General features: G+C 38.5%; 1 protein-coding gene across 1 annotated transcript in view; it reads left to right on the top strand.

Moving 5' to 3' along the window:
* Window positions 1-258: 258 nt before the first annotated feature.
* LOC145993916 (SID1 transmembrane family member 1-like) overlaps window positions 259-24203 on the top strand; it is a 373625-nt gene continuing 349680 nt past the window's right edge. Inside the window, exon 1 of the mRNA XM_083129833.1 lies at window positions 259-536. Coding sequence (XP_082985959.1) covers window positions 291-536 — 246 coding nt within the window. The 5' untranslated portion in view covers window positions 259-290. The remainder of the gene's footprint in view (window positions 537-24203) is intronic.

Raw genomic sequence — 24203 nt, 5'->3', positions numbered from 1 at the left:
TTCTTTATTACACAGATATATTTTTGGACATTTATAAATTGAGCATCTCAACAGCGAGACATGTGTTGAAGTGAAGTTATCGTTATCGCTGAACACACCTAAATTTGCGCAGGGCGAGAAGTACAAATTGTGATAAACCTTGAGATAACGTCACTTAGTCAATAACAACTGCGTTGGTTAGACTGTGCAACAAGGGATTTCCACAGCTATAGCTGTGAACGAGAACCTTACATCGTTCTTTCAACTTCAAGTGTTGGTGTGATTTTATAGCCTATGCATTTCTGCAAAGTATGTTAAAAATGATACTACCTAAACACGCAAGTGAAAAACTGTTCCGAATATTAGTGTGCTTTATCGTGTTCGGAGGTGTGTGTGTTTGTAAGCAAAATAACGGATCTTGGTATACCCAAAAACTGAACAAACGAAATTACATTCCGAGACGTAGTATTGAAACACCTATTGAAATTGGAAAGAGATATGAAGAAGAAATTAACGCTACAACGGAGCACATATACAACTTCTGTGATACATCAGGGGTAAGAACAAAGTTTTCAATTGTTTTTTAAGAACAGTCGACGGCAAATCCACGTCGCTTTTTTTTGTTTGTATTTCTTGTTTTAAAAAGGAATTTCTTGTAATGCTGAATCAGCTCTCTTAGGTACTTTTCTTTGTATTCTTTAACATTGCGTTCCGTAAAACAAGGAGTAGAAAGAAGGACAATTTTCTTACTACTGGGTCTGTATTTGCTGTCGCCTGTGCCGGGCTAACAGGAATGCACAGTATGATGTGTAAGTATTATCAGACAACGTGTCCATTACAATTTTCATTTATGTTTTTCTAACATCCTATGGCTGTTTGAAAAGTTAAATTGCATTGATCCTGTCGAAGAGGATGTTTCACTTAATGAATCTGTTATTGCATAGAAACATTGAAAACGAAACAAAGCGATTGAATATTGCACTGGACAAGTTGCCTTGTAATATTTATGCATCCCACTGAACAGAAACGTCAAGAAGTGTCGTGCGCGCATTTTTTTAGAACGTAATTTTTTAAGTCCAAATAAATCAAATACAAAGGGCGACTTTTTAAGAAGTGAAGAAACCATATTTTCATAACAAATAACATATATACTTACTTTTACCTCCAATAGTTGCACCCATTGAGTAACAGCTGGTTGAGCAGCAGAACCACTTTTGCTACATTTTGCAACTGTGTATATGTCCATCTTAGTTTATTATACGTGTATATTACTACCCTGCATCACCCAAAATACAGATTCTCGATTGATGATTTTCTTAATCATGTACAAATTCACATAAATACTGTCATATAATTTATTTTTATTTCCTGCATTGAGGAGCATGTATATTCTATAATTATAAGGTATAAATATTGCGTTTCTGAAGTCTGCGTAGCGTCCAACAGATTAAACATTATTTATTTACCGACCTTCTTGGCCACGTCTTTAAAACACCGCGCTCCGATGGCAGGTGCCCCGGGTTCGAACCTCTGTCTGAACATGGGAATTCTTTGTGAATGTCTCTTAATCAATTTCATATCATCAGTCATCCTCGTGTTTGCGCTTAGCCAAAAGTAGCGGAAAAGCGACAATAAATAATGCCGATAGTGATGCACAATTTGACAACGCAGGAACTGGTGAACAAGGGAGCAGCTGATTGTCACATCCACGCTCCCTCTGCTAGGAATTATAATTAGACCAGAGCGCGAAAGATGCTTTTTATCTTGACCAATATGTACTTAGAAAAGGAAACTCATTCCTACAATGCAAAAGATTGTTTAAAAGAAAGGTTTTGCTTTCAGTTCCCCCATAGCCGTTTTTAGAGGGTTGAAACCGCCACGAAACTTCTGGAATTTGGGATTAATGGAAGTTCAGAAACCAAAATCTGTAACTTGTTTTCAAGAATGTATTCCAAGATTCACAAGAATGCAACAGGGAGACAAGGATGAAACGATCGAGCTAGAATTTTTAAACATTTTTAATTCCTGAAATTAAATCGAATCAATTGTAGTATTTATATAGTTCTAATTCCTCTTGTAGGATAAACCATTTTACACTGGTGAGAATTAATAATCAAACAGCTTAAGATTGAGCTAGTCGGTAGGACGTCTGACTTCCACGCGGGAGACCCGTGTTCGATTCCCGGGTTGGCTGATCCCCGCGTAAAGCGGATCTAGGGCTCGCCCAGCCTCAAATCAGTGAGACCCTGGGAGCAACCCTGGAGAACAAAGGCGGCCGGAGTGTGGCGATGATCAATCACATTACCTCCAAAAATGTTCCAAATCGAGAATGTGTGGGGCCCTACCCCCACATACCCTTCATGGGGCGTTGAAATATGCACGGGGAACTTTACCTTGCCTTAAAACTTAGATGTATAATTAATTTAATCACACATATATCTTTAAAAGTGTGCAACGAAAGTTGAGTAGATGTGAAAATGCATATCTGGCTAGAGAGTTTACGAAATTCACACGATAATCACTGGAACCGTGATTGTTGAACAACTTAGGTCCTTTAGAAGTTGCAATAATAATAATAATAATAATAATAATAATAATAATAATAATAACGAAACCAGCAAACGAACGAATCGTTCCGATTATGGAAGTCGGCTGGTATCGATTCCGGAGATCTACTGCGCCTGCGCCGTCGTCAAAACATGTGCGAAACTTCTACAAACAGGTTCTCCCGTCCTTTTGTTCCCTTACTTTCCCGCTATTTGCTTCAACATCGAATTGGCACTCTGGTGGTAGAGGGGAAAGGTAGAGGGTGTGAGGGAGGAGGAAAGTTGTATTTTGCCTATTTTGCCAATTGAATTAATTCTCTCTGGCTCAGACAGGAGTTTTCCTCCCGTATAGCAAAATATTCCCGTTTCGGCTTCAAAATTTATTGTCTTCCACAACCAAGAAATACAACAATAAAAAAAAAATAATGCTCTCTACTTTCAGAATTTATGCAGAACTTCTAATCTAGGAGGGTGTAAGTAGAATTTTAGGAGGACGTAAAGGCATATTTAGTGCCAAATTAGGTTATTGCGAATACATTTAAAGGGGGTCTGTTGAGAAAGTAAAATTATGGTCCTGTTATTTAGAGGCGGATAAATCACTGAATATATAGTTAATTTATTCACATTAGACATTGATGAATGGACATTTACAAACACCTATGGCAAGGCTGGGATTCGAATCCGGGAACTCTGGCGTCGTATCGCGATGAGCTAACCACTCCGCCACGGGGGACGACTTATTGTTAATTAATGTTTTACGCTTTTACAGTGAACGTTGTTACACTTTTCGACTCAATCACGATCAGCTGATTAGATTAGATTAGATTTATTTCAACCCACTTGATCATATAAGTACAAATAGCACTATGATATGGGATAGGTCAGTTACAAGTATAATTTTGAGTACAAAGGAATTAACACATACTTAATCATATTAAAAAAGTATAAAAGAGTATAAAATAACATAACATTAAAATAGAAGGAAAATCAAAGGTTATGTCTATTAATGAAAAATATGATCTAAGTACTCCTTTGTGCTGTAAAACAAATACTTCATTAGCAAGCTTTTTACTGTCATTTTAAATTTAGTTGGATTATGATTCTTGAATTCCTCTGGCAGTTTGTTATAAAGTTTTACACATTGAAATCCTAGACCTAGTGGTTCAGTTGTGTTTTGGATGTGCGGACAGTAGAAAGGTAGAGGGAGTTACACATACGAGTGCTATACTTGTGTATGTCCAGATTTTTTTAGAAGATTTCAGAATATGTACAAACATGGAAGACGTAATATTTGAAATTAATTGAAAATTTGTTTCGTTGAGTCTGAGAGGGATACATTTTTCATAATTTTTAATATCCATTTTTGCCAAATAAAAATTTTCTGCATTTTGAGTGAACTGCCCCAGAAAGAGATACCATATGTAAGTACAGGTTGAATCTGTCCAAAATATACTGTCCTTAAATCATATAAAGTTCGAACCGAAAGAAATATATTTCAGGCGCTTATACGGCACTAAAGGGAGAAGGTAAGTATTAATGCATGACGTCTAATTCCACCGTTTCTTGCACATTTTAGGTGTTTGTCCCTTTTCCCTTTCTTGTCTTCAAAATTTCCCGTTCCTGTCGAAGTTTTCTGCTGCGTTCATCGCCGCTTTACAAACTCCTCTCCCTCCTTTATCCGCTATGGAGGTCAGAACGAACCAACCAAAAAGCCAAGGAGAAGAGATGGCGTTTTTAAGTTTCTAACTCTCTCCAAGCCACAGACTAGACCCCAAAAGGCTGATTGTATACATTTGAATGGCTAGTCAGTGAGCTTTGGAACGAATATTTGGAATCGGAACGAGTATCTGGAATCGGAAACGTGAATGATTTCGTTCCGACCAAACAGTCTGGAAAGAGGCGAGGGTGCGGGTGTCTTGATGTGCATCTGCGCTTCATAAAATAAAATGTTCGCTGAAATTAGAATTTGAATCATAAGAACATCGAATTCTAAAAGGAAAGCGTCGTAACCATCTATTTGAAATTAATAAAAATAAATTTACTTTCAGAGAAGAGCGCAGTAATCACTTGGCATCAATGACAATTTAATTTATTAATTATATTCGACTGTTACATATTTCTCTTCTCTCCTCCATTTCCCTCCCATTACACAACCTTTATTTAGAATAGATACAACAAGGTAAAAATAAAATATCAGTTATGAACCATTCTTGTTGTCGACATAAAAAAACAACATATTTTTAAAAACCCGGTATTGATATATTTACGTCGACGAATCATTCACAAGCAATCGGCCTCTTTGAAAAAAAAAATCTTTTACCACATGGCATATTTTTCTTACCTCTATTTCCATCACCTTAAGTGGGACTACTATTTGATATAGCTAATATCAATAATAAATGGGAATAAAATGCAAGATATTTTTTTTTCTTATTCAAAGTAAAGTATAATTTCTTATTAATGATTTGAGCAGTGCAGGAGGGAGGTGTAAAACAACATTGAAGGGAAGCCACCTTTTACTCGCTTTTCAACAACACATATTACTAGGTTATCGTCAGCACAAAACTCCATCCTGCATTATTTTCAATTTCCCCCCACCTCCTCTCCTGGCAAGGAGGAACGAAACCATGTGCCTCGTTCCTCGGAACGAGAGGAAATGATTCCAGGAATCATGATTCCGAAAAGGAAAGAGTGAACGAAATCAAGGTGGAACTGGAACGAGACGGCCGACTTCCAGTGGCAGAAGCCTTGCAGACAGCACGTACTTTGTCCTCTGCAGACCAGGGGTCGCCGTTTCCTTGGCGTGTCCTTTGTTGCCACGTTGTCAAGAACGTGAATGTTAATTGGTCGGTCACTCCTTGCCCAGGTCAATAGAAGCCGTTCTGCATAAAATATACCAAATTACATTTTCTTTGTTTCAAACAGTGTTTAAAAATTATATTTTAACTTAATGATTACAGTCTATAATTAAGCGAATAGTTCATATTAACTATTTTTGGCAACGACTTGTATGTAGTATTTTGTCTGGAATATAATTTCAATAATTTTGAATTTTTTAACGTATGTCGAAACAACACATGGGGTTATGAAAATCAAATTAGTTTCTTAATTGAAAGTATCAGCGTTCTAAAACTTGCAATAAACGGTACACAAACATTCCCTTTGGTCGGCTCTGGCTGTATGTGCTGTCTTTGTGGAAAACAGAAAGCAGCCAAATTACGCTCAACTGCGGAGCGATCCATTGAAGTGTAGACCGTCGCGTCCATGTTTGCGCTATCGTCAACCAAGGCACTCGGTGCCGTTTGTCGGTGAAGCAAGCGCACAACAGATTCCGTAATTATTTTAAAAAGTGATTTACTCAAAAGGAGGTGTTCAAAGTAGTCGCCTTCGATGCGCACGCAATTTTGATACTTCTTTATTAAGACACCCACTAACGTAAGCTGGAGAAGGGGTCTAGAAACCTGATTTTGCATTGTCCTGAAAGTAGACTGTGAAGTGATAAGGATCCTCGTTTTGTATTCTGTGGCCTGATAGGATACTTGTTACGTATTGTGTATGTTTTTTCTAGTGGATTTAACCGCAAAGTGTGTCATGTCTCAGAAAATATTTTCTACAGCACAGCGTATATTTATTTATTATTCATATACGATAACTAGACCTCGGATTTTAGTTTTTTTACCTATTTTTTCCTTTACAGGTATGTAAGAAATAATAAGTTATGTCAGCGTTTCGTTGAAAAATGCAACAACTGATGAAGTTTTACACTACCTAAAAAACCTATTTTGCTTGTTAGAACGTATTTTAGGTTATGTGCCTAAATCAAGCCTTTTTTAGGTTTTTATATATTTATAAAGGTTTTACAGGTTTCTTATGTCACACAGAGGCATTTGCTTTGTTTGATCACGAAAGAATTCAATGACGAACGTGTTTGAAACATACTCTTTGTCTTCCTTTAAGCCCATGGTGATTTTTCGAAGCTCTAAACAAGCAAAATGTCTGGTGCCATTTCGGTGCTTTGTTTGCCTTGCAAACTAACATTTCAGAATTGAAGTTTGCACCACTGACTATGTTTTTGTTGAAATATTATTTTCAGCATATAAGATGATCCTCACAGAAAATAATTGCGGATTTTGACTGTGGATAGCATGAAAAAAGTTGATTGCCTAACTATATGCCAAGAATGTAAAGTTATGCAACACACATAACGTTATGCAAGATAGTGCATATTTCAGGATATAGGTGTCCCACTTTCATTACCGGTGACTATACCTAATCAGCATTTTCAGGAATTTTTAACAATTTTAAGTTTTTTGAACCTACTTCAAGATTTTTCGAGCCTAAAAAGATTTTTAGAACCTATTTTAGGATTTTTAGAGCCTACTTTAGGGTTCTTTGAACCTATTTTAGGATTTTTAGAACCTATTTTAGGATTTTTAGAACCAATTTTTAAGGGTTTTCGAACCTATTTTAGGATTTTTAGAACCAACTTTCGGAACCTAAAAGCAGATTTTTTTAGAACCTAAAAATCGGAGGTCTAGTGATAACTCAATCGGCACGTTAAGTTCAAAGACGATTTGAAAAATAGATTCTCGGGTGTAAAAATTCCATGTTGTAAATACATCAGTCTTTAATAGTTACGGAAACTTGCGCCTTTTATTCCCGGAAAGTCTACAGTGACGAAATACGGCCGTGAGCGCCTCGCTTACCGATAGCGCAAACACAGACGCTGCGGTCTACACTTCAGTTGATTGGTCTGCAGTGATCTCTCTGAAACGTTTCGGAAAGAAAGGTGTTGCTATTTTACTCCAGATTTACCTTTTGTTTCCCCAAAAATGTATGTCCTGTAAGCAATTTGCAGAAGAAGCATTTTTCAGTAAGACACAAGTAACGTCAGTGCAGATGGAACGCATCATTTTTTATGGACTACTTTGCTTTCTACTAGTTGGACACGTACGGTACATCATCCAAAATTCTGCTTACAGGGGCCCACTCTTACATGAAACATCTTTTGGAAGTGGGAGAATTAAAATCACCGTGACGCAAAATTGTTAATAATTAAGAGATTTATTGAAATGAAAATAAGTTTTATATTGGAAATTGAAGACCAATCTTTGTCCTGTTTCTGGTAGCACGTATGAGTGAAAATGTGTTACTATAAAGGAACAAGAAATGCACAAACAAAAGTCTGCAAAAGTGGTCACAATGTTGATGAATATGTTTGATGGATATATTTATGGACATATATACGTAACACTTAGTCACAGGATAACACTGTTATGATAGCTAATGCATATCATAAACATGTCCTGTAGGGGCAGATGAAATATAATCCTTCCTGTGTACCAACATAATGATTATGATACCGCAAGAAACAAAGGTGACAACAAATCCACTCCTCACCACGATACCAACTGACTGTCGTTAGGTGCATCAGTTAATTGTTATTTAATTATTATCAATTTCAAGAGCCGGTATCGGTATCGGCAGGAACCGGTAAGACTATCGGTATCTGTTCAAAGTTGTATCGCCTCAGCCCTAGTTTTTAAGTTTACTTTATGCCGAGATAGGCTAATCGTGACTTGATATAAGATTTTAAATTTGAGTTTGAAATTATGCCATTAACAATTTTTCGTAGCGTTGTGCGTTCAACGGTGGAAACTGTGGGCTGTCAATGCGAGTCAGTTAGTGCGGTGTTGCCACGTTCCACGTACATCTTTACTCCCTTGATGAAAAATCTGTATGAAATCGGTTTCGCTACATCAATTTACAATGATAATGGATTTTTAAAACAGATGCAAAGAGCTTCAAAACAAGATCAATACTGTATTTGTAGAACTGCGCAATACTAAGAAAAAGTTCTTTCTCAAAACTGGTATGAACGGTTTTTTGACATTTTTTTGAAATCTGAAAATTAAGAATACTGTTTAAAATATTTCTGACCGCACCGTACTAAAATATCATCACGATCGGACAACCCGTTCTTTTATTTAGCCTATAGAATTTCAGAGAAAGCGATCGTTTGCAAAACTAAAATATACGGACGAAAAAAATTAGAAGTCATATTCAAAAAAACAATTTACTTACATACATTAACGTAGAATTGAATAAACTAAATTTTTATGTAACTCGTTTTTATGTAACTCTACTGGTTCATTTTTAATTGTAGTCCAAATTCGATAACATATTATATCCTATTAATATATATATATAAATTATAACTCTATAATTTTAATCATACTTACGAAACAAAGAACTGGTTGATACTTTATGCATTTATTCTCCCGAATCTCGCACATACGTTGTGGATATGAAACTGCTAATCAAATGGTAAAGTAGACATTAATAGTGATTCATAAATCATAACTAGTGATTAGTTAATGAAACTCGCTGCTTGTGTAGTTCAGCAACAATGCTTTAATACAATTCTTGACACTAACAGTATATAATAATAAGTAGCAAACTGCCTCGATAGAAGTATTTTAAGATGTAGACATAACCAATCGACATAAAAAGCAGTCAACGATTTCATTTCTAGTTCTCATCAAGTTCATTAGTCGTTCTTTAACATCTCTGGTAGTTATACAGGGTAAGTCAAAATGATGGACCCGATTTCAGACATTTATTCTGTGAAATATAATAAACAAATGTTACTGTGAGACATATGTTATGAAAGGTAAACTGTCAAAGTTTTTTTTCAAACAAATCACAAGGATTTTATGTGAGCACCTCGCGTAACACGGCACAAATCAAGCCGATAGTCTATATCCTGCCAAACGTTGTGTAGCAAGTTGCGGTCAATATCAGCAATGGCTGCTGTGATGCGGACACGCAGGTCATCCAATGTTGTTGGAAGTGGTGGTACGTAAACATGATCCTTGACAAAAACCCACACGAAGAAATCACATGGGTCAAGTCGGGGGAACGAGGTGACCAATGAAGGAGAGGTCGATCCTCCGGAGATGCACGGCCTGTCCAACGTTGTTTCAATGCCCTTGAGATGGTCTCGAATGCTGCCATGGTAATGAGCAGGGGCACCATCCAATTGGAGAATGAAATATGCGCTATCCTCTGCAAGCTGTGGAAGAAGCCCTAGTTGCAGCATACCAAGGAAAACAAGTCCAGTCACAGTACGTTCATGGAAGAAAAAGGGCCCATAAATCTTTTCATGGGAAATAGCACAAAAGGCGTTCACTTTGGGAGAATCACGTTCGTGTTCCACAAATTCATGGGGGTTAGCAGTTCCCCAAATCCTTACGTTGTGTCTATTCACTTTCCCTGAAAGGTGAAAAGTTGCTTCATCACTGTAAATTAACCTCTCAGAGAACCCATCCGTTTCCATTAATGCAAGTAAATCAGCACAGAAGGACGCGCGCAAAGAATAATCAATGTCTTTCAGTGTCTTTTAAGGCTTGAACTAGTTGCAAGCGGTAGGGTTTCATTTGTAAATGTTTCCGCAGAACCCGCCAGACAGTTTTCTGTGGAAGTTGAAGTTCTCTCGCTGCCCGGTAAGTGGACTTCGGTGGACTCCGCACGAAACATGTGCGCACTCGTTCCACTGTCTCTTCCCCAGTCGACGGAGGCTCAGTTACTTTGTAACCCCACATTTTTGTACCATCGATGTGAAAAAATCAATCAATTTTTTTTTTTTGGGGGGGGTGGATTTTTAAGAACGGTATAAAAATCGGATATCCACTTGTTGTAAAGTAGTGTGTATAAAGTTTAATTTTAAAAATTAGTACAAAATAGCATAATATTATTTGAAGCAACTCGAGACGGTACAAAAATATATGGTTCTAAGGTACAAATTTTCCCGCCCTTTTTCTTGCTGTTTCTGATGGGTACAAAATTTTTAAATAGTGGTACAAAATGGTACATAAATAGTACAATATTTTGATGTGGATAACTTAGCGGAAACTGATGATGAGGTTGAGACGTTACTCTGTAACCCCAAAATTGATTATTGTTTTTCGACGGTAAATTGAGTGGTACAAAAATTATTTTTAGCATTTTTGAATAGTACAAAAATAGTACAAAATTTAACAAATGAGGTTTTGATGGTACAAAAATGTGGGGTTACAAAGTAACGGAGCCGTAGACGGACGGCCAGTCGATTTTCGTTTACAGATGCACCCCGAATTTCTGAAATGTTCATACCACTTACCAATGGCCTTCCCCCATAGGTGGTTCTCTTAGATATTTGGTACGGAAATGCTGTTGCACACTAATCACAGACTTGTTCACATGATAATCAAGCACACAGAAAGATCTCTGTTCTCCATTCAACGCCATTTTCCTGCTCGCTGCTGACTCCTAGCGGTAGAAAGTGGAAACACTGCGTGGAAACTAAACTTTGAAAGTTAACCTTTTGAAGTGCATGTCTCACAATAACATATGTTTATTAGATTTCACAGTATAAATTTCTGTAATCGGGTCCATCGTTTTGACTTACCCTGTACATTTGAAGCTTGAAAGCGAGTCATAACTCCCGAAGCATCTAATCAACACGCGAGCCGATAACGTCATCTCAACCCAACGCCTATCGCTAACGCTCTTGCTCACGCTCTACCCTGTCGGCAGGCTCGCTGGCTAGACTCGCGCAGTCAGCTGGCGATGTTAGGAAAATCATCTGACTCTACATTGATTTGATGATCCGATTGTAAGTTCAAAATCCACAGAATATATATTTTCTATTTTTATTTGTTGCGAATAAGAGATCTTACTGTCACTATCTTGTCTCCCATTAGCAGACAGACGCGGTAGATATTGTTGGATTGAATTGTTATTTCAAGTCCACTTTATGCACATGAGAGCTAATCAACCAACATTATGTATGTATGTGGGTATGTATGTGTATATACATGAGAGTGAGATAGATAGAATCAGAGGCAGACAGACGTTGTTAAATTAAAATCAACTCTCATATACACAAGCACGCCACTCACCATCGTACGCAGGATGTTTTCTGGCGGAGGAGGGGGTAGAATTGTAAAAGTGGATAATACACTCTAGGGGCTTAAAATTATACAAAAAAGTAATGATCGTGGCTTGCTTGATTGAGTTAGCGTTTTAAGCCCACTTTTTGCACAGGAAGGTGATTGGACATACAATTGAAAGTGGGATCCGAACTACTGTGTGCCTCCGCTGGGATCGGAAACTGGGAACCCTTGATTACAAGCCGCGACGTTACCACTGCGCCATCGGCGAGGCCAGTAATGGGGGGTTTGCTTGATTGATTGATTTTACTTCGCTTTTCTGTTACTTTTGGCTAATTGCAAAGATCAGGATGAGTGGTGATATGATGAAATTGATAAATGGACACTCAACAAACACCCATGCTCAGGCCAGAATTCGAACTCGGGACCCCTGGTGTCGTAGCGCGATGTGCTAACCACTCCGTCCCGGGGGCGGCTAATGGGGGTTTGCATTTGCCACGTCTTTTTTCTCTCTTAGGTTACCAGTTCAAATTCTCTGACAGACCGACACCGAACAGCAGTATATTTATTTTATTTGTGAAACAAAGTTTCTACCGATTTCCCGTCATAAAGTATTTCTGGAAAGAGTACATTCGGGATTCTATTATATTCAAGCTGACAGAGACAAATTTGAGGGTGTACCACCCCGCACACTTGTATTTAGGGTGTGAACAAATTGAGGAAGGACGAAATGAAACGGACAGACCGTCGGCCAAAGAGAATGGGATACATCCCATTCTCTCTGCCTTCGTCATTCAGGGCCAGAAGCCAGAAGGTCCACTGTGTTCTTTTCCGTTCTTTTGTGTTTACAACCGCGGGAGGGTTTCTCTGACATCAAGATAAAACTGCCTTCCGAGTATCTCATACTTCAGTACTACAAAGCACGTAGTGCTGCTGTTTCTTAGAGTAATGAGCTGGGGTGTAGATTTATAGACGCTAATCACTTTTAAAACGGCAGGCAAATAGGCACCAAACATAATGAAAATACATGTATGCACTTGATGGCACATGTGTTGACTTGATTGTTTCGGTATTTTATTGTATTTTTCTAATATTTGCGTCACTTTTTTTACATTCGGTTAATCGCAACGAATATGATGAATAGTAGCTAGATTAAATTGCTGATATAGAAAATGCTTTATTCAAAGAAAATAATAATAATATGAAGAAGAAATGTGATTTTGAGCATATTACAGGGAAGAACTTGCAAATTGTGGATACATTTTCTGCTTTTGCTTCATTGTTATCCTGCCCTTTTATTCCTACGATAATATCTAGTTCTCAAAAACTGACTTTTATCGCGGCGTTGAGGACGAATGATGATGAGATGAAAGGACAATCACGAAGGAACATTGACAAGACAAGACAGAACCCGACATGGGATTACACTGGCTGTGGGTTCACATGCTAGGGTTTCAAATGCGGTGATGGATCTGTAATATGGGAATTTAACTCCAATAAATCCTCTGCTGGGCATCTCATGTATATAGTTTAAACCACAATCGAACTTAGAACCTTCTATTTCGAGGCGATCGTGTTACCCACTACCCTTCGAGGAGGTCCCTGTCTGGTTGTGAACTTCAAGAATGATGACGTTGGATAACAAATTGTAGAACTAAATATTTGATGGCACTGGATATAACAGATTTCGCACAGTTATTGGCAAATTTTATTTTTATACTTGAGTCGAGCGTGGATTTTCATTCACCCAGCGATCCTCCTTTCCTTCAGCCTACTTTTACAATTTATTACAAAATTCCGCTTCCCACGTGTAAGCGTAATACGCTATGAAACCAGATGCCACAAGCTCTAACTCTGGTCAGGCATGGGTGTACCATGCTTGTCCCATCACCATTTCTTCAGTTCATCATTCATCCTCACCGCCGCGATTAACAAAAACCAGTGAAAAATAACAAACCTAGAAATGGAACTAGAAAACGTTCTCTCGAAATTGCACATGTTGAGTACCCCATGGGAAGAAGATTTCCGCTTCTATGAGTAATGATTGATTGACTTGCTTTATTTTACTTCGCTTTTTGTGTCACTTTTGGCTAATTTGCGAAGAAGAGGATGAGTGATGATATGATGATATTGATGAATGGACACTCACAAACATCCATGCTCAGGCCAGAATTCGAACTCAAGACCTCTGGCGTCGTAGCGCGATGTGCTAACCACTCTGCCATCTTCCTTGAGTAATTATACAAATGATAACAGAAGGCGCTTTAGAATTTGAAAAGCTAATGTACCTAAAGCGTGTAGATCATTGTTAATAATTTAGAACATACCTCGTTATCTTCCATAAATGAGGGGTGGCTTATTCTTCATTATAGCTTCGTTTGGTCGACTGGGACTTCTCCTGAGAATCTCCTCCTAAAAATGGTTCGTCTGGCCGACTGGGACTTCTCGTGAGGCCCTTCTCCTAAAAATGGTTCGTTTGGTTGATTGAAACCGAAACCTCTCCTGAGGCTCTCCTCCTAAAAATGGTTCGTTTTGTCGACTGGGACCTCTCCTGCGGCCCTCTTCTTGAAAAATTGTTCGTTTGGTCGATAGGGACCTCTCCTAAGGCTCTCCTCCTAAAATGGTTCATGTTGTCGACTGGGATCTCTCCTGAGACCCTCTTCTAGAAAATGGTTCGTTTGGTCAATTGGGGCCTCTCCTGAGGCTCTCTTCTTGACAAATGGTTCGTTTGACCCACTGGGACCTCTCCTGAGGCCCTCTTCCTGAAAAATGGTTCGTCTGGTCGACTGGGACTTCTCCTGTGGATCTCCTCCTAAAAATGGTTCGTCTGGCCGACTGGGACTTTTCCTGAGGCCCTTCTCCTAAAAATGGTTCGTTTGGTTGATTGAAACCTCTTCTGAGGCTCTCCTCCTAAAAATTGTTCGTTTGGTCGACTGGGACCTCTCCTGAGGCCCTCTTCTTGAAAAATACTTCGTTTGGCCGACTGTGGCTACTCCTAAAGCTCTCTTCCTAAAAATGGTTCGTTTGGCCAACTGTGGCCTCTTCTGAGACCCTTGGCATAAAAATGGTTCGTTTGGTCGACTGGGACCTCTCCTGAGGCTCTTCTCCTAAAAATGGTTCGTTTGGTCAATGATTGGGACTTCCCCTAAGGCTCTCCTCCTAAAATGGTTCGTTTTGCTGATTGAGACCTCTCCTGAGGCCCTCCTCCTGAAAATGGTTCATTTGGCTGACTGGGTCGTCTTCTGAGGCCTACATCTTATGATTGGCTAGTATGGCAAACTGGCACTAAGGTATGGGTCTCTTTATAAGAATATCTGTTTGGCAGATGCATGTCGTTTGCATGAGGCAAGAACTAAACCGTTCGTTTGAATGACTGAGACCTAAAGCAAAAATACTTGTTATATTTCTTGGCTTAAGAAAATTTTAGGCCATTATATACAATTTTCGAAGTGATATTTAGTTCTTTTGTACGAGATGTAATGATTTTCTTTTAAATGAAAGAAAAATGAACATTCTGTTATAGCTTATTGTTACTGCCTTTGCAACAAGAATGTGCTTACAAGAAAACCAAAGGGTATTAGTAACATATTAATGGTAATGAGATATAATAGGGAATCGTGTGTAGTTAAAAAATTATTCTCGCATATTCACCTAGGGTACAAATATTAGCTTTTTCATTTTTGCACATCAGAATCGATATATTATATTCTTTGCTAATTCTTGCACTATAATTTGAGAAACGGCCAGGCAAATGTGTAGCACTTCATTATTTGTCGGGCATACCAGATACAAAGTTGTATTTTCCCAAAGTGTGTATACACACACACAAGTTGGCAATACGTTCTTCAAATTTCTGTACTTGAAGTACAGGGCGATCCATTAAAGTGTAGACCGCAAGTCGGGGTTTTCGCTATCGGCATGCGAGGCGCTCGCGGCCGTATGTCGGCACTGTAGGCTGTCCGTGAATCAAGCACGCAATTTTCCGTAACTAGTTTAAGGAGTGGTATATTTACTTACCAATTTATGAAAGAAGGTCCTTAAATTGGCTACCTTCGTTGTCCATATATTTTAGACACCTCTTGAAGAAGTTACCCATAACTAGCTGCAGTTCCCTTTGCTTAATGTTGGTGATTTCTTTGCGGATGTTACGTCTCAGTTGTTCCAGGGTGTATGGAATTAACTTGCATACAGCATTTCTTAATCTACCCCAGAGATAAAAATCGCATGGAACTTTTAAACCCGACTATCTTGTCTTAAATCGCCTTTGAACTTCACGTGCCGATTGAATTATCACATGTGAATAATAAATAAATATACGCTGTGCAGTAGAAAACATTTGCTGAGCCATAACACACTTGTTGAATACAATAGAAAAAACACAATACCTAAAAAAACACCCTATCACTTCACATTCGCCAGACTAATAAACAGGCCACAAAATACAGAACATGGACCTATATCACTTCACAGTCTCGTATCTACTTTTAGAACCTCCGTAAAAACAAGTTTCTAGCTCCAATCGCCAGCTTACGTTTGTGGGTGTCCTTAAAATAGATGTATCAAAAATATGTGCGCATCGAAGGCGACTAGTTTCAACACCTCCTTTTGAGTAAATCACTTTTTAAAATAATTACGGAAACTGTTGTGCACTTGCTTCACCGACAAACGGCCGCAAATACCTCGGTTGACGATAGCGCAAACATCGACGCGGCGGTCTACACTTCAATGGATCGAATTGTACAATATTGTGAAGAAAGCGCAAGATACTATTACTGTCAAAATACGTATATCGATAAATATTAGACACGTTTGAGAACAGTATATCAAATAAATTTGATAAATAAAAACATATTTAGTGAGAAGTTAAGTCCTGTAAACTGCCTTTAGAAAGATGAGTGTCCCACTGTACAGATATCAAAATTTATGCTTCCCATCTGCACTGACGTCACTTATGACTTTGAGAAAATGCATCCTCTGCAAATTACCTACAGCATCTAGATTTTCTAAGTATGCGGAAAGTGCATCTGGAGTGAAATGCAACACCCTTCATTCAGGAACGTTTCAGCGAGATCACATACTAAATGCACGGCCTTGAAATTAGGCGGTTTGCAGAAGTTCGCACTGTTGCCACGTCGGAGCACAATCCGTCTGTTCGGAGCTTTAAGAGAATGAAATATCTCCTTGTAGAGCATGTCTTTGTAATACATGCTATACTTGACAGTATTTGCTCGAAAGGTCAGGTATGACGCAAGAGTGACCCGGAGAGAGGTCGGTCTGACGCTCGAACCAGGCAACGCAGCCCGGTTGACATTGTCACACAGTGCGCGGGAAACAGCGACTTTTATCCCGCTCTCGTTTTGCTTTCCCAACATATGGCACCAGCGCAATTCTGTTCAGCCGCGTATTTTCATGGTCGTTCATTTAGTTGAACGTAATTTGGCTGTTTTCCACAAAGCCATCACAAAGATCCAGAGGAAAGGGCACCATCTTGAGAAGGAAAATGTATTGTGTACGGTTCATTGCAAGTTTAAAGACGCTGATACTGACAATTAGCAATTATTCTCTATCCCGTGAATCTTTGTAGCACATAGCGGCAGAGAAAGGAAGAAATCAAGTGGGCGGAGCGAAGCAGTACACGATTCTGTAAAAAGGCATATAGAACAGTCGCTTTCCCCCTCCACGCAATCCCGTTCCCTCTCAAGTATTCATTGGTCTAGGTGTCTCGAGTCACTTCTTGCGCAGACCATTGACTCCAAAGATTCCCGGGACAGAGTATAATGTGATATTTCCTGACTTTGTAGTTCTTACATATTTAAAAATATAAAAAATACTGAAATTACATTCTAAACGAAGTCTGTTTAAAAGCCGTGTTCCAAAATAGTTAATAGAGGACAGGACAGGACAGCAGTAATCATGCCGGTTTTGCACCTTTCTTTAAGTTTCGGCAACATTTCTATTTTTCAAGTCTATGTGTTTCTTTGCACTAAAATACATTTGGTTTGCTTTGATTTGACATTTCATCTTCGCTTGACAGTACCATGATGGATAACCGTCGAAATACGAGGTTCAGTATACAACAAATAAATTGATTACACCACTTAGGACAAGGGCAGAAAAAATAGAAAGGCAAATATGTATATGTAATAGAATAGAAATGATCAGGTTTAGCTACTTAGCCAAATTCTAGTATAAAATAACTCCTACAATGTAATAGAATGTTAAATGCCCAAATTATATAATGAAATCATGAAATAAATATATACAAATTTCAAACAAATGTAAATTCGATAGAGCATCATAAACAAAAGAGAATTGTGATAATGTTATTTTATGTGATTAAAAACTGCCTCCTTGATATGAGAAATAATAACTTCATATTGAGCACATTAAGTTTTGTAATTAAATACGTGTAACGACCCCATATTTCAGTCATATATTTGAATATATCTTATTGGTATACTTTCAAGTTAATAATTTGAATTAAATAATTTATACTTAATTGTTTTCATAATTCATGTATATATTTATGTTTTATCTTATATTATTATATTATTCGCATATTTTCGCAATATCTTCAGTTTTTATAGATTATAATTATCCGAAATAGTATATTAGTCCAGGGGCATATGTCAATATTTCTATAGTCTGTGGGTTTTTGAATGAACGGAATATATGACTACCGGTAACGTTGCTAGTGTGGTACACAATAACGTACTGCCAGGTGTTTTGCCCGCAATTGTGGCAGAAGGCCTGTGTGATGTCATGAATCCAGATGGCTACCGCTTCATGCACTAACTAAGAAAATCCACCATAACTCCTTTAATAGTAGCTTTGCAAAACATTTTATACATAAATGTTTTGTTAAGAATTGAGAAAGGAACAAAATTGATTCTTAGAGGTTTTTTCATATCTCGCACTGTTATGGAGATATCTCTAGTAAAACTATTTCGTGCCTTTTTATGCAAGGATTCTATGCATGCTTAAACTTTACTTGACATTCTGACATATAAAGGGGGAAAATTACTCCCTGTGATATTTTGTTGCTCCCTACTATTGTGGCGTATTACCGGTGTGACATCATACATCCAAGATAGCTGCCTCTGTAGACATTAACAAACAAAAACGACCGTATCTCCTTAATCCTTTAGGATTAATTTTGACCATTTGTAAGTTCATTGGGTTTTTGCACGAAGGGAAAACATGTGTATGGAGGATGCTTTCATTTGGAGGTATGCAATCATGTAGTAGGATACTACAGGTGTTTTGCTGGATAATGTGCCAGTCCATGCGGTGGATTTATTCACCTTCAAGAAAGTTATCCACCAATTTGGTTCGATGCGCACATGTATTATCATCTTTCCATCCTTCAAGTTAAAGTCTGAGCCACCTGCGCCTATGAAAAGTCGCATATGCTGCTGGAGTGCCTCGTTTCTGTGCCTCTGGGTAGCAAGAGTACCTCCAGCAGCTCTGTACGTTTATTGAGCATGATGTCTTTCCATACCAGTATTCCATCTCGACCAAACTGATCCCATTCCACGATATTCCTTGGATTAAATCGTGATCGAGGTTCTCTTCAGATGAATGTTTGACGGGAATCATTTTGCAAACTGAATCTGAACTGATCTGTAAAATAGCACCTTCCTCCGTTCGTTCAGGGTCCAATTTCGATGATGATGACTCCATTGTAATCGGGCCCTTCTGTGCACTGGATCAAGCGGGACACACACTACTGGACATCTGGCATAGAGACCAGCTGTCCTGAGTCACCGGTACATAGTTTGGCTAGAGAAACTCTAATCCCTCAGGTGGCTGCGAGCTTTGAGGACAGTTGTCTTCCAGGCATCGTCCGGCTTCATCGTGCAGTAAAAACCAGATATCGGACCTATCGTGGCGTTCCTACTCGTTGACAACCTTGTTCTGGCCTACCATGAACATCTACTGTGTGTTGAAACCGTCGCCAAAGCCTGGAAATGACTGTCGCGCAGTCAACTCTGCCATGAATTCAGTCTGTGTTTGATCTGCTTCCAGACATCCGATGATTCTTCGCTGACGTCTTTGTTCCATGTTCTTACTGCACATTGAACGCTTTACGAAGAGATTGTCCTCCGATCACAATGAGCGTTCGATACAGAATGAGGCACTCTTTTTCTGATATGTTGTGTTTACCTTTCAATCACGGGCTTATTTGACACTAGCAGTACTTTTGCCTATGCGCGTAAGGTGAGTTACACTCCTTGATGATTATTTATGGTGATCGTGCAAGTCTCCTCTTTCCATTTGTCTACTTTTTGGATACAACCATATTATGGTAAAAGATTAATGACGTCGCCTGTGACTTCCTCATTCAACATTCTCTGGAACTCTAGGCAGTGTCAATATGACAGGAATGATCGACTTGTCGTGCTCATTTTCTCTTTTCCCACCAACAGCCTATGGAGATGCATAGATTTGGATGATCCTTTTCTGCTTTTATTTGACTCCAATACTTGGAAATAACTCCCTCTGATAAAAAATGTGGTGGGAACTTTGGTTGGAGTACAGTGCCTTGAAAAATGTAGTGTGGAAAACGGACGGTTTTGGTCTCTCTGGCAGGTTCCACTCAGAAAGAATACCGCTAGAGGCGATGGTGTTGATCCCGGTGCTTGGTATTCGTCTGCTTATAATGGAAGTAAATTGAGTTTTCTCTGCAACGTCTGATTCTTTTACATGAAGCATTTCTATGAATGTGATAATTGCTATGATATTTGGTACAGTGGTCGCGAAGATATTAACGAACATTCTAGACAGTCGACCACGTCCTGTTATCGTCATACTTTCGTTAATAATACGGGAGAAAAAATACGCGTGGAATGTTCTTGGCAACTAAATTTTTGTGTAAGAATTAGGTTCATTATTATTATCATCATCATTTCTTTTAAATATATACACACTGAAGCATTTGTATTTAGGATATTTACTGTCTCTTTTCTTTCGTTTTAAACTAATCGCGGCATTTATGATGATAATGATAATTGCATGAAACGACAAGGGGAACCCAACAAAACTTTCTTACTGCCATTGACATGAGTGTAAGGAAACTTTCAAACCAATGAGACAAGCGACACTGGATGTTCATACTGTCACACAAGTGACACACACTTCCAGACTGTAAAATAGCATTCATTGCACATGAGGGTCCAAACAGCAAACGATACGTTCATATGGCGTATTCGCGTGCTACTTGTTACTTCGGTCGGAAAGCTCCTTAAAGGAAGGGTGCTGAGACCGAAGTGACGTGCTACAGGGGGAGTTCCCAACTAAGTAACAAGCGACATGGTGCCTTCAGTCTATTGGTAAGCGTTCGCTGCTAATTGTGCGAACAACAGATAGGCGACACGAAAAACCGCACATTACAACAACAGATCAAGGCGACACGATAAGCCACACGTGTCGCTTTGTCGCTTGTGCGTCGCTCAAACTAGGCAATTTCCTCAATAGCTTGCAACATGTTGCCGTGGTTTGTTGTTTGCGCATGTGCGATGCAATGAGTGTATTGCTTTAGGGAGATTGCGCACCAAAGCGGCCGCTAACGATGTGAAATGTTGCTCTTCATTGGCTCGTTTCTAAGCAACATGTTTAGCTTCGGTATGAAAGTTGCCTTGAACCGAAGGACCCGTGTCGCTTTGGTGTGAAATCCTCGTATCGTTTGTAGCGTGTCGCTTTGGTGTAAAATCTCCTTGAGGAAACGGTGCAGTGAGACCTTATGTCCCTACGGTTCGAAAGGCTGCATTAATTACAGACTGCTCGCTTCCAAGCGACACTTGTGGTGTGTCGCCTCGGTATGAAATATCTCTCAGGATACTATTTATATTCTAATAACATAGAAAAATAAAACTCTAGTACACAATCCAACACCTGACGTCCGGAATCACTTTGCGATGTTTCTTCTTGTGTTACGCATTCTATTTGTTTATTAATTTTATTTTACTTTTCTTTCCAAATTAATGCAGTTTCGTGACTGCAAATCACTCCACACATATAACTGTTTCCATCAATTCACGTACCGCATTTCAAGACAAGCAAATCTACACAATATATTCCAAAAACTAACTAAGCCACATTACTTTCATAAGAAAATTAGCATTCGTACTGATCGCACTGCCATCTATGTTTGTCATCCGTCTGGGGAACTAGTTTCTTGGGTCGTTTTCCACACTACGATATTCAAGGCGCTGTAGTTGGAGCAATACCAAAGACTTGAACATCCCTTTTCGCGAACAGATACCATCGTAATTTGCCGAAATATTTGATTTTTGAGCCATGGAAAATCCTGTCATCTTAAAAATCCTGTCATCATATTCGGGGTGTAAGAGACGCCTAAATATCAGCCTCACTTCCACGAAGTACATCCTTTACTGCATTTTGGAGTCTAAAATTGCTCTGACGTCTACGGATTCCCCGATGTCACAGTGGTATCGTCGTCGCTTTTAATCAAGGGGTCACGAGTTCGTTTCCCAGTGGAGGTATATAGAGCGGTTCAGATCCCACTTTAAATTGTAGGTCCAGTCCCGATTAGCCTTACTGTACATAAAGTGGACTAAATAAAACACCAACTCTATAAATCAATCAATGCTCTGGCGTCTGGACCCATGGGACTTGAGTTGTCTGCTGCCCATATGTGTTTGTGATTGTCCTTCCATCTATTTCATCTTATAATTCATTTTCATCTTTGAAATTAGCCAGAAGTAGCAGAGACTAGAAGTAAAATAATTCAATTCATTCTGTCACTTGTTCATTGAATGCAGGAGAACCAATATTTGCAAGAGATTCAAGCACATCATAAAACGCGTTCAACAACCATTTTCTTGCCTTCTTTGCAAGTACAAACACAAACTGGTATATCATTAATAAATAGTGTGAACGCTGCCGCCAAAGTGACTCTTGCACTATTCATCAGGAGGAGTTACTTCCAAGTATTGGAGTGAAATAAAAGCAGAAAAGAAACATCCAAATCTACCCAGCCCAATAGGTTGTTGAATGGAGAAAGAAGAAAATTAGGATAACAAAAAGACCATTCTTGTCATATTCACACTACCTAGAACTTCAGAGGAGATTACAGTTGACATGTGGTTTCGGAAAGAGGAAATGTTCATGCATATGCCGGGATCAGTCCCTGCGACGTACTGAACTTTGTCTTTGTAGTGAAGATGAAGAAAAGTGTGAAAACAATGACTTATGACAGAGACTCAGATGAGAGTGACGAGGAATTTGAATAAAGTGACTGTACTGATGGCATGATATTTCCCAAATGATTACAACCACTCTCAATCTTGATGACAGGTGAGCTGCTTAAATTTCAAAAGACAATCTGGAATAACAGGCGATGTTATTACTCCTTTACTGTAATATTTATAATAATAGTAATGATAATGATAATAATAATAATTAATATTTTTCACTTGTTACTTATTAACAGAAAATGCCTCTGGAAAAATCTAATAAAGGAACTCTAAATCAGCTTAAGGACAGTATTTCATGGGCAGAACTTCCAAGGCTGTCACCTTGGATTTGGCAAGTCATGTATGGTCTCTGACACATTATCCAGCAAAACACCTGTGCATACCTCCAAATGAAAGCATCCATACACATGTTTTCCCTTCGTGTAAAAACCCAACGAACTTACAAATGGTCAAAATTAATCCTAAAGGATTAAGGAGATACGGTTGTTTCTGTTTGTTAATGTCTACAGAGGCAGCTATCTTGGATGTATGATGTCACACAGGCAATACGCCACAATAGTAGGCATCAACAAAATATCACAGGGAGTAATTTTCCCCCTTTATATGCCAGAATGTCAAGTAAAGTTTAAGCATGCATAGAATCCTTGCAGAAAAAGGCACGAAATAGTTTTACTAGAGGTATCTCCATAACAGTGCGAAATATGAAAAAACATCTAAGAATCAATTTTGTTCCTTTCTCAATTCTTAATAAAACATGTATCTATAAAATGTTTTGCAAACCCACTATTAAAGGAGTTATGGTGGATTTTCTTAGTTACTGCATGAAGCGGTAGCATCTTGGATATGTGACGTCACACAGGCCTTCTGCCACATTTGCGGGCAAAACACCCGGTAGTACATTATTGTGTACCACACTAGCAACGTATTACCGGTAGTCATATATTCCCTTCATTCAAAAACCCACGAACTATAGAAATATTGACATATGCCCATGGACTAATATACTATTTGGATAATTATAATCTATAGAAGCCGGAAATATCCGAATAATATAATATAAAACATAAATATATACGTACATGAATTATAAAAACAATTATGTATAAATTATTTAATTCAAGTTATTAACTTGAAACTATACCACTAAGATATATTCGAATATATGACTGAAATATGCCTAACATGGTGGATTTGAATAGCAAATTTCCAATGGTAAGTTCTGCCATCGCCGTAGGGTTAGGCAACACACATAACGTTATGCAAGATAGGGCGTATTTCAGGATATAGGTTTCCCATTTTCATTGACGGTGACTATACCTAATCAGCATTTTTCAGAAATTTTGAACGATTTTAAGGTTTTTTTTAACGTACCTCAAGATTTTTCGAGCCTAACGTAAGATTTTTAGGACCTATTTTAGGATTTTTAGAGCCTATTTTAGGAACCTAAAAGCACACTTTTTAGAACCTAAAATTCCGAGGTCTAATAATCACAAGCTGCTAAAACTCAAAATACATGGATTCTTGAC

Source organism: Lepisma saccharinum, chromosome 10 (assembly GCF_977018435.1).
Source record: "Lepisma saccharinum chromosome 10, izLepSacc3.1, whole genome shotgun sequence".
In the NCBI taxonomy this organism is placed as follows: Eukaryota; Metazoa; Arthropoda; class Insecta; order Zygentoma; family Lepismatidae; genus Lepisma; species Lepisma saccharinum.
Note: the sequence above shows the minus strand (reverse complement) of the source record. Positions and strands in the feature narration are given on the sequence as shown.